We start from the raw sequence: 12500 nt of genomic DNA, 5'->3' as shown, positions 1-12500 counted from the left end.
GTTTCAGTTAATAATGAACTTTTAAATATTATGAACTAAATTTGAGGTTGTGCTTCCTATGATTTTGTCCAGATATTCCACTGAACTTGCCTAAAACATTAATGATAATAGATAGACAGTAACTTAAGGGTTGTATGCACAACCATTGTAACAAATTGCATCCAAATAGTACTTTTTTGCAGAAGTCAATGAACCAAAAACACCTTCATCACTTGATTTATTTTACCAAATTTCGTACACCTACAAAGTGTAATACGAATCTGTTGCAAATTCACGAAAAAAATTATGGAAACTCAAAGTTGCCAAATTTTACAAAAAAGTGTACGCCAGGGCAATTGCCCCCTGGCATACAATTCTTTGAAGAATTTGGTAAGTTTGGAGTCCTATATTTGCACGAGTTTGGCACAGACTCTTATCAAACTTTGCTGGTACAATAAATTTGGTGTGATAAATTGATCCATCAAGGTCTTTGTCTGTTTAAATGAAAAATACAGAAAATTGTGATTTTGCGTGAACATCTGTGAACAGGTCTACTTTGAGAAATAAACTGTATTAAGGTTCTCCAGTGAATTATCACAACTCGTAAAAGAAAAATGGGGGAAACAGGAGGAAGACAGAGGGAGAAGAAATTATTTTGTCCTCTTTTCATACTATGGCCTTCATTTTTTGCTTATAACTTGTGACAGTTTGTTTCAAAACTTGAGCACTTCACAATGCTCAGAATTTGGCCCCAATTTGACAAAATAACTCGCACTTTTACATACAGCCCTCAATTGGAACTGAGATCCTAGGAAGTAAAATTTGCTGGTGCTGCCACTCCGAAAAAGTAAATGATACTACATTGCATCAGATGTCCCTCCATAGTGATCACAGAATGCAGTGTCTGGGTATTACACACCAAATTTCACAGAAAATGGACAAAAGGCAAGTTTTTGGGTACCCAAAACAGCTACTTTGAAATTAAGAGCATTTAAAGTTCACATACGGTGGAATGTTGATCCACTTTAATTAACCAAAGGTGAAGTGAACATTGGTGAATATTAACCGAGATGAAGTCAAGATGTATATTCACCAATGTTCACTGAGCCTGAGGCAAATAATTGTTTTAGTAATGGACTAAAACATAAAAACACAGACGCAATAATTGTTCGTGTGCATACACGTATGCAGCCGTAGTTTTAATAATAAAAAAATTTCACAATTTGTGAAGTAAAAATGTGAGTGTTTTGATTGGTTCAAAAACTGAATTTAAATTAGGGAAAAATCCCTGTTTCTGTGAATCTCATGCTATGCAAATTGTTTCTGTGAATATTATTATTATTATTATGATCATTATTATTATTATTATTATTATTATTATTATTATGTTAATCCCACTATGTAAATCATGACGTGGAGCCGTGCCTTTTAAGCCCATCATAAAGCAGTTACCAGAAAATGGAAAAACATATAGTTTCCATATTATTGTGAGTACTATCATAGTATATGGTGATGTTCGAGATCAGTTTTTCAAACTGGTCTCGTATCGCCATTTATCCTATACCACTCAAGCTGATTTGCCTACACTCAAGTCCATTGGCCTACACACCTTAAATCGATTTGTGAACATGCTCATTTCACAAACTAATAAAAGCTTACATGTAAGACATTTACATAGTCAACAAAGAATGTGTTCATGTGGCAATTACAGTGTATTGGCATTTAGTTTTCACAAGTAAATGTAAAGGAACCTAGGCATTTGTACATCAAGCTTTAGTCACATTGAATTTACTGAGATAAAAGTTTGAAAAGATGTGTCCATTTTACTCTGGATGAGTTGTAAGAAAAATTGCTTCACTGGAATGAAATTGAAAGTTCAACACTTAAATTAGTAACTTTAAACACAACTCATGCTTTAATTGACACAGAGATTATGGCAGAGTTCGGTTCAGTGTTGGGTGATGTTAGCTGTGTTTCATCAGTTTTTGCGGACTACATGTAAATGAATTTCTTGAAAGTCAATACCTATTGGTTCTCTCTATTTATGTTAGCACATTGACTCAAGATGCATTGGCCATTTGACTTAATGTGTAGGAGAATCTACTTCAGTGTAAGCCAGAACTGACTTATGGGCAAAACAACTTAAGGTGGCTCCCTAGAGTATTAACGACTACCCTCCCTATGGAGTGCAAGTTAGAAAAGGAAACTTTATTAAAGTTTTCCTTGTAGAGATTTACCGATATGGGTACTGTTAAGAGTGATCTGAGAGTGTCGAGAATTGGAAGACAGTCACGAAAAATCGATTTTTCTTTTATTTCGCCAAAACATACCTTTTGGTGAGCTTATTCATGGAAAAATAGTTTAAAGTCCCAACAATTTATTTTACGGCCAAAATTTAAGAAAGGTCGAAATTTGCATGTAATGGCGGTTTTCGCGGCTTAAGGTGTCTCCATAGGGTAATCATTTATGGCGTTGCCCGCGCAAGTGTTATGTTTTGAATGTTGTTTTTGCATTCGCTTTCACACCTAGTCCTCTCAAACTTATTACATATAATAAGCAATGATTAAATAGTATTTTGCTATCATCTTTGTTAAAATTTTGGGATTTAGTCTTGAATTTTAAATGCTCAAACAAATGTGTTTTTTACTGTTTTTATGGCTTTATTTGTGATTTTCATGAATTTCCTTCAGTGAAATCTTCCAAAATTTTTACATCACATCGCTTCCAGTGGGATACAAATTTTAAACACGAAAAAAGTGGGGTTTGTAAAGGCAGTTTTTTTGATATTTTCAAATTTATGTCTTTTACCGCTGCAAAAAATCTGGCCTTATAGATTTCCCTGAAAAACGAGCTCCAACTAAAATAAAATATTTACTACCAATCTGCCAAATTTAACAGAATTTCACAGAAGGAAACGCAACAAAATTTACTTTCAGTTTTGCTTTTTGCGCTCATGTTGACGTAATAAAATATCGAAAAACACTCACGTTTTCCTTTGAGCGCGCACAGATTACTTCCTCAGCGCTCATGCGATCGTAAAACTATAGGGAGCCACCTTAAGGCGGCTCCCTATAGTTTTACGATCGCACGCGCACTGAGGACGAAAGCTCGAGTAATCTGCGTGCACTTGAAGAAAAACTTTCAACATGAGCATAACTGACGGTGAATTTTCTCGCATTTCCTTCAGTGAAATTTCGTAAAACTTGGCAGATTGGTAGTAAATATTTTACTTTAGTCAGAACTCGTTTTTCAGGGAAATCTATAAGACCAGTTTTTTCGCAGCGGTAAAAGACGTAAATTTGCAAAAATCGAAAAACCTACCTTTACAAACCCTACGTTTTTCGTGTTTAAAATTCGTGTCCCGCAGGAAGCGATATGCTGTGGAAATTTTGGAAGATTTCACCAAAGGAAATTCAAGAAAATCACAAGTAAAGTGATAAAAAAGTAAAAAAACATATTTGTTTGGGCATTTCTAATTCAATACTAAAACCAATAATTTTAACAGAGATGATGGTAAAACACTATTTAATCATTGCTTATTACATGTAATTAGTTTGAGAGGACTGGGTGTAAATACGAATGCAAAAACAGCATTCAAAACATAACACTTGCGCGCGCAACGCCATAAATGATTACCCTATGGAGCCACCTTAAAATGTTCAGAATTTCACGCTTCTTTATGAAAACAGCGGGGGCGTAAAAACAATCCTATGAAAACAAAACTTAGCACAAATATTATTTCATTCTCATACTTTAAAATCGCGTAATAAGTTTCTTGAAGTTTTGTTTGTAGCTTTGTAACGAAGGGTATTTAGTACAGCCGCCATTAATGTCTCTTGGCAAGGAACAAATAAAGGCCAACTTTGACTAGTATAAATGGCCTCTGGTATATATCATTTGGACAAAATATCTACATTTTAGGAAACCTTGGTTATTGTTTTTTTCACCCGAAAAGTTATAGCTCTGGGAATTAAAATGTTCTCCATCAGTAAAATAAAATGTTACGGCATGTAAGCGAGTTCTATTTTATGCAAATCACAAGGTTATTCTTTGGACGTCAACGGTTTAAAACAGGAAACAACGACTCACCATTACTTACGTTCCTTCTGCTGCTATAGCAAAGATTTTAACTTCCCAGTGTCCTTGTGAGCTGTTCTGTAAAATATTTCCAATAAAACAGCGAGCATAAACAGCCATAAAATTTGACAAGGTCGACCAAGTTAATATTTGAGATGAGACACTGAGTGGCACACATAGTCCTGGCTGTTTTCATCGTCTTGCTCAGTCGAGAGTCCTTTAAAAATATGATAGAATATACGCTTCAAACTGTAGCAAATTAGTTTCTCATATCCAATTGCCTCATTTTAAGCCGCGAAAACCGCCATTATATGCAAATTTCGACCTTTCTTAAATTTTGGCCGTAAAATAAATCGTTGGAACTTTAAACTATTTTTCCCTGAATAAGTTAACCCAAAGGTATGTTTTGGCGAAATACAAGAAAAATCGATTTTTCGTGACTGTCTTCCGATTCACAACCCTCTCAGAAAATCACTCTTAAAATAGGGCTTATTTTTTGGTTGTCAATTTTTGGATTAAGGCCATTACTATAGCAACACCTCATCTAATGACAGGCAGATACTATATTCCTCACTTTGGTCTAAACTCCCTAATATTTATATTTTCCTTCAGTGAATTTTTTTCACACTTTGCCACATCATGGAAATGATATTGCCTGACAGTTTGAGTTGGTAAAAAGTCACGGTTGTTCAGACGGTTTTTCCAGTATTCAATAATTTGTCATTCTTCTAAATATATTAGATTAGCTCTGACAGATTTTAACAAAAATAGGGTACTTTACTGGAGTTGTGTGTGGTTACAACCAATCCAAATTTTAAAAAAAATTCACCAAAGGAAACGCGAGAAAATTCACTGTCAGTTTTGCTTTTTGTGCTCATCTTGACATCATAAAAATCGAAAAACACTGATGCTTTCCTTTGAGTGCGCGCAGATTAATTGAGCTTTCATCCTATGCATGCATGCAATCGTAAAACTATAGGGAGCCACCATAAAAGCAAAATGACATCATTCAGGGCAACTGCAGGACATTTGCCCACAACATAATCCCTGGGGTAGGGAAGTTCGAATTAATTTTTTTTCTCAGCCCAGGGGGGGAAGGAAATCAATCCACCCAGGGGCATTTCACCACAATGTTGCTTTGGTGCTTCTCACACGGCCCAGTTGCAAAAGAGTCAAACAATGATACATGGCTCAAGTCGGGACTTTCACAAAAAATTACAACATTATGCTCACTATTCTCAATGTACAGAGAAGGGAGCTTGCCAAGGTTCAGAGAAGAAGCAATCGTAAACAGCCTACACCCAAGAGACTGTTCCGTTCGAAAGGAAAACCTCAAATTGATTCCCCTATTTAACGGTGTTTAGTTGCATCTAACGCGCGCTCAATGGTTGTAATCAGAACCTACTCTGCCTTTCTGTTTTCTTTCCAATAATTTTTATTCTTACTGACATTAAAAAAATGCAAAAATACACCGCTGACCAATAAAAGTTATGTCGGTGTTTTAGAAAGCCCATTAAAATGGGTGTAAAAGCCATTCAGACAGACTAATGAGATGGTAAGGTTTACAGTAATACCAAGGTGGTGTCAATTGAAAAGTCACATGACGAGTTATTCACTTCCGGAAAAGCCAGTACAAGTGTGTAAGTTATTAAAGCACGATGTTCGGGTGAAAGTTTTCGATAGTAATTGCATTGAGATGGGTGTAGAAGCCGTTGAGATGAACTAATCAGACGGAAAGCTTTAAAATAATACCAAGTCAGTGTCAATTGAAAAGTCACGTGACGAGTTATTCACTTCCGGAAAAGCCAGTACAAGTGTGTATGTTATTAAAGTACGATGTTCGGGTGGAATTTTTCGATAGTAATTGCATTGAGATGGGTGTAGAAGCCATTGAGATGAACTAATAGCATGGTAAGCTTTAAAATGATACCAAGTTGCTGTCAATTGAAAAGTCACGTGACAAGTTATTCGCTTCTGGAAAAGCCAGTACAAGCGTGTGTGTTATTAAAGCACGATGTTTGGGTGAAAGTTTTCGATAGTAATTGCATTGAGATGGGTGTAGAAGCCATTGAGATGGACTTACAATACGATAAGCTTTAAAATGATACCAAATTGGTGTCAATTGAAAAGTCACGTGACGAGTTATTCACTTCCGGAAAAGCCAGTACAAGTGTGTATGTTATGAAAGCACGATGTTCGGGTGAAATTTTTCGATAGTAATTGCGTTGAGATGGGTGTAGAAACCGTTGAGATGGACTAATAAGATGGTAAGCTTTAAAAGGATACCACGTTGGTGTCAATTGAAAAGTCACGCAACGAGTTATTCACTCCTGAACAAAGGATATTTACCGCATCTTTTTACAAATTTACGTGAGCGTTTGGCGCAAATTAATAGCTTTGAATGCAGCTAGAAATTGTTTTTGAGCAATTGGTAAAGATATTTAAATGATTTTATGTTCTAATTTCCACTACTGAATTTTAAATCGAATTGGCAGACAGTTTCAGCCGGTCGAATTGGTAGATGGCGAATTGGCAGTTAATTGGAAGACAACTTCAGCTTGGTGGAAGGAAATCAATCCACCCAGGGGTATTTCACCACAATGTTGCTTTGGTGCTTCTCACACGGCCCAGTTGCAAAAGAGTCAAACAATGATACATGGCTCAACTCGGGGCTTTCGCAATTTTCACAAAAAATTGTAACATTATGCTCACTATTCTCAATGTACACTGTAACATAACACTATGTATGTTGATTTACTGTCTTGATACCGGAACAAAAGAGGGTCAGATCAAGTCGAAGGATCGGGAATTCTGTTCACTATAAACTACATCATCCTCACTGACCAAAAGCGAAAAATCACTTACTCGTTAATCTTTTCAGGTGCTTTTGAATTTCCTCGAAATCTTTCTTGTTCCTTCTTTGGCACGACTGAGCAACTGTTTGTATCTTTTAGCGCTAGGTAACCAGGCCAGTAAGGGACAACAAAGTTCCTCGTTCTCTGGCTCTCTCTTCTCTGCTTCCCTTGATCGAAAAGAGAGCCTGGGAACGAGGTTGAGGAAAGGTATGGAATGTGGACAAGGAAAATGGAGTGGGAGATGGATCATTTACGGACGGTGCCTCCTAATTGCAAAGGTATTTTGCCTGGCTTATGACTATGCGGGAAGAGAATATCCTAGCGAGGGCTATTAGAATCCATAAAGAAATTCTGGGATAACCTTGCATATTTCGGAGATAAAGGCGTCAATGTGAGAAAAGGTGCTGACGTCATCATTTTTCGAAACAAACAAAACAAAAATTATCTTCACGGATTTCCTTTGAACTTGACTTCACATAAGCAAAATCAACAAAAATTCTGAAATGCTTAACAATATGTAACGAATGGTGACATATCAACTACAACTGTGTCATTTCCGTTCGTGAAACATGAAAGCTATCCTCTCGTTTGCAACAAATATAAACTAATTAACAAATTGACGTCAGTTTTTTATGCGACTGTCCTCTTATTGATGATAAATTGCGTCATAACATTGTCAAAGTGCCTGTGGAACCACGAGCCGCAGGCGAGTGGATCCGCAGTAAACTTTGACGCATAAAAAACTGACGTCAATTTGTTTTTTGCAAAATGGTCAAATGCCGGGAATAAATGGGGGGAAAATACGCCGTAAACTTGCCGTAAACAAAGATAAAGGTCCGTAATACGGGCAACATTTTTCTTCGACTTGTCTCGCAACATTGTTGCATTGCAAGTTGAAACATATTGTTGCGCGTATTACCACGTTTGTGACCAATTTGTCTCGCAGCAAAATACAGTGTTGCAAGTTGAGGGAACATGTTGCGCAAAGTAGACTCGAGTTCTACTTTCTGCAACAAATTTTAGTTTTGCTGCTCGTATTACCCCTGAAGCTACAACTTGTCTCACAACAAATTTGAATTCAACACAGCAAACAATACAAACATGGCGGACGCTCAAGACGAGCGTCGGACAGTCGAAGTAGGCAAGTAACTCTCGGAAAGTCATAAATTTGCCCTGTACAAAGACCTCGGGGGCTATCATAGTCGTTGGGACACCTTGTTAGTCCCTTCAAAACAAGCAGGAAAAAAGGCAAAAGGCCTGGAAGAACTGTCGCAAAAATACAACTTTTCGCCTAGCTATCTGAAACTTCACTGAGCTTCATACTGAGAGAACTTCGCTGGCACGGAAAATTGAGAAGAAAATGACGGTCAGAAGTCGAAGTGGAAGTTCGTGGAAACGCTAAATTATATGAAAGAAGGCGCCATCTTTATTTACACACGATTGACCGATTTTACGCGAAGAATTCCGCAGACTTGCAACACTGTATTTTGCTGCGAGACAAGTTGGTCACAAACGTGGTAATAGGCGCAATAGAGGGTTTCGACTTGCACAGCAACAAAGTTGCGAGACAATTTGAAGAAAAATGTTACCCGTATTACCGGACCTTAAGTGAAGTTTATTCAAAATGGCGCATTATCAATAGCTTCTTTCGCTTTTTGATTGGCTACTGAAAAAAGTCCATAAAATCTCATTAGTTAAAAAGTTGACAGTTTGACAGCTGAAGGTTGAACTTGAAAGCTTGCATCAGTTAAAATTTTATCCGTCTGTGCCCTTATTGATGATAAAAATGAGTTAATCAGCGCGCGAGAAATTAGACAGTTATTGTAAAAATAACTTTTGCGCACGACAAAAAATTAACCATATGTTCAACGGGCCTACCACTTTCATTTTGTAAGATAAAAAGTAGGGGTGACCGCGCGTTTTCAAAAGTTATATTAGTTTTCTTGCCAGCGCTCAGTGTTAGTTACGCTTTTTGCCCTACCTCCTGCCTGGTAACTTATATATTTTTGTCACTCTTTCTGAGACACAAATGCGCGCTAAGGTTTTGTTGGAGTGTCGCCACTTTTAGTTACGCGTGAGGTTAATCTTGCAGTTATATAGATAAAAGACTGAAAAGGCTAGGAATTGGAAATTGCACATTGTTAACTATGAGAAGATATAGTTTAACATTTGTTTTTTGAACAACATGCGTGAATAAACAGTGTAACTCGTTCACGCGGCATAAAGTAAGGGCATTACAGGGCGGTCAGCATAAAACGTAGACTGCAGACTGCGGGCTGATCGGGGGTAAATTGCAGGCTAGACTTTTTAACTGAAGCGTGTTACCATTTCAAACGTAAACAGGATAACCGGAGGGTTATTTTGTCTAACCTGAGATATGTTCAGACTAACCGGAGTGCAGACTTTACCACGATTCCCCTGAATAACCCTGTTTACGGTCAGCACTCGATAGTGGAAATAAAAAGTACGATAAATACTTAAAACGTCTGCAGTCTGTATTTCAGCCCCGGTCCCCAGTCGACAAGCTGCATGTTACACTGACCGCTTTAAGCTGTCAGAGGGATAACGACACGGACGGGCGATAACTGTAAGCACAGGAGAACACGTGAAAAACAACCTTCAGAGGTTTGTGAAGAATATGCCGACATAAGCGGACGCAGTAAGACGATTATAATTTAATAATAATGATAATAATAATAATAATAATAATAATAATAATAATAATAATGATAATATTTATACAGGATAACCCCGTCAGTGTAATAAACACTGGCATCAAAAGGAGGCCTTGTTATTAAAGTACATAAGTAAAAATACAAAAGGTCTAAAAGGTAAAAATTCACTAAGAAAATTGTCACAGGGCCAAAAATATATAAAAGAAGTATGCATTTACACATAAAGCTTACCATCTATTTAAGGAAAAAGTCTTTAGTGTCCCTTGAGAATTCAATGAAGGATTCCTCTGATTTAATATGGCGAGGAAGACTGTTAAATTCCATCGTACCAGTAAAATAAAAAGATCTCTTGGCGACCTCTAGGTTGGCCTCTAGGTGGACTTTTGGAGTTTTGTAGTTTGCGCTTCTAGTTTGGAAAATTCATAACAAAAAGAGTCTAGAAGGTGTTACCTAGCAACGTCTTACGGAGTCTGCATATGTTGCTTTTGCGCTTGTGAAAACCTTACTTAGTCCTCTTCGTCCCCTGTGGGCTCCCCTGTGGCAACAAACCTGCCTTTATATAATACGCCGAATTATTCTCGTATTTCGATTGATTCTTTTGATCAATTGGAAGACGACGCATAGATGACGACACTGACAATGTTGTTCCTTTCTCTTTATTATTTAAAAGAAAGGATTCTATGATACCGCGAATAGATAATAGATCACGGAAGACGTCAAAATGTGGTAAGAACTGATCAGTGACACACTCGGCTATCGCCTCGTCTGTCACTTCTTTGTTCTTACCGCATTTTGGCGTCATCTGTGAACAATAACTCAACAGACACACAGCAACACGAAATCTGTTTGTTTAAGAGTGGACTCTATCTGTTAGCCTGCGAATAGGAGCTCGGCTTTCGCGAGAAGGAAAGTGGCGAGAGGAGTCTGTAATTGGAGGTTATTTATGCTTGAGTTATCACGGTTTGTTAGGGTGACGAACTTGCATTTTGGAGTTACCTAGATGTGTAAACCACACTTTCGGGAGGGTGTCCTTGGTGGCTTTGTACATGAAGAATGACGAGAATGGAGCCGGGAGGAATGGAGAAAGAAAGTGAATGAGACAGGCTACCAACACGATAGAGCAGTCTAGGATCAGGCTCAAGCGCTTTTTTCTTTAAATGTGCCCCTTCCTACATTTGAAGGGAAAAAGCACCCTGGGAACGAGCTTGGGATGAGGCTGGCTTCCTAATTTTTGGCTTCCTAATTTTTTTTCAAATCCTTTATTCTTTTCCTAGCTTGTCTATCATAAACATCTGTAAAACAGACAATTTCTTTAAAGTTCATATCACCTTTAATTTCACTACAGACCTATGATTGTACATATGATTACATGAAACCTGAAGCTTTCGATGACGAAAAAAACAGATGAACTCATAAGTTTGTAAACTTTGTTCCCTTGTTAGTCGGTTGAACTTGTTTTGCAAACTCTTCTGAACTTACAGCTAACGCAGCGAAAAGCGCGCTTAGAATTGCTCTCAGCTGAGTTACCGGACAATAGGCCATTTCCGAATTACCTTTAGCCTCTTCCTTAAAGCGAGTCTTGGTGCCCATCCTTTCATACAAAAATGAGATTTCATTCACATGCAAATTCAATTCATTTCCATATGAATGGTTGTGCACCAGGCTTTTCTCTCCCAGACTCCGCTCGTCACCCGCTTTTTCGATCGTCCCCACTGACCGAAAGCCTGGAACAAGCTACTACAGGCCTCGCTTTGATAGAGAGGCTTAGGGAAACTCCGTTGATGGGCTTCTGCTTATTTCCTGGCTCGGTGGGGGAGTGGAAGCGAGTCTTGCTTTGAGCAACCAGGCCCTGAACATACGCCCCAGACAGCTGAGTACACAGCTGGTAATCATCTGTTTCCATATAAGGGCTAGTGATTGGAGTTTTTGCTTGCCAGTTTTTGGTTGCTGTTTACTCCTGAAAGGACAGTTGCAGTTATATTTTCTCGTAGTACTCCACAGCCATGCTGGGTACCAGTCTTTTCGCGTTGTTTGCGCTTGTTTCGTTATTCAATTCACAGATGCCTTGTTCTTTGAAGTAGTTGTATGATTGGCAGGTTTTGTCACGTGCACAGTACAATGAACATTCCATGTTGCCAACAGTGAGTGACGACATCACGTGACCAACTAAAGCTGTGTCCTTTTCCACGAGAAGAAACAAAGATCTTCTTCTCTCTGAAAGAAAATAAAAAGCGAATGAACAGATTAACAGATTATAAGGTTTATTGAATATTCACACAGAACTAGATTTAAAAAAGAAAGACTTTCATTCTTTTCTGGAAAGGACGTATTAACTTGTGCTTCTTGTTTTCATTGTTTATTTTTCCTCTATTAGTCTAAGGCCAAGTTCAGACGCCGTACTTCACATGAGCCGAATCGAATCCAAATGAGAAAAATCCTTTGTTATCCCTCATTAGCATTCGATTCGGCTCATGTGAAGTACGGCATTTGAACCGGGCTTAATATGCTCCAAACAGTGATGGCAAAGAAGGAAAACGGAATCAAGAGAGCGATTTTGAAACAGAAGAGATGTTTTTTTGTATAATTGTGGGTATGTGATCAAGCAGGTTCAGCTGTCAAACTCCAGAAAGCTGGCTCACAGGAAAGATGATCCGTTAAGATTGCGGAAAATTCTCCTATGTTTTAACTACTGCAAAGGAACTATAAACTATGGCTGTGCTCACACTTGGTGCCCGAACACTGTTGCCCGGGCACCGGCACAAAAAAAGTGTTATGTCCAGACACTGGCACTGCAAGCACCCAAGTACCATTTAGTGCCCGAGTACAGGGACGAGACCTCGTACCCCGGCACGGTCTTTGTGCCCGAATTCTGGTATGATTGCTTGGAAAAGGGGTGTGTTCATATCACTGCCAA

General features: G+C 38.2%; 2 protein-coding genes across 2 annotated transcripts in view; both read right to left on the bottom strand.

Annotated features, from left to right (window-relative positions):
- LOC110049425 (uncharacterized) overlaps positions 1-7002 on the bottom strand; it is an 11747-nt gene extending 4745 nt beyond the window's left edge. The window contains exon 1 of the mRNA XM_020755219.2: positions 6922-7002. The gene's annotated coding sequence lies outside the window, so the exon portion shown is untranslated. The remainder of the gene's footprint in view (positions 1-6921) is intronic.
- Positions 7003-10893: 3891 nt separating this feature from the next.
- Positions 10894-12500, bottom strand: part of LOC110049362 (uncharacterized) — a 7198-nt gene continuing 5591 nt past the window's right edge. Inside the window, exon 6 of the mRNA XM_020755151.2 lies at positions 10894-11800. Within this exon, the coding sequence (XP_020610810.2) occupies positions 11562-11800 (239 nt within the window). The 3' untranslated portion in view covers positions 10894-11561. The remainder of the gene's footprint in view (positions 11801-12500) is intronic.

The sequence above is a fragment of the Orbicella faveolata genome, unplaced genomic scaffold (assembly GCF_042242905.1).
Source record: "Orbicella faveolata isolate gen_17 unplaced genomic scaffold, um_ofav_v1 contig_12, whole genome shotgun sequence".
Lineage (NCBI taxonomy): Eukaryota > Metazoa > Cnidaria > Anthozoa > Scleractinia > Merulinidae > Orbicella > Orbicella faveolata.
This window is presented reverse-complemented; position numbering and strand designations above follow the sequence as displayed.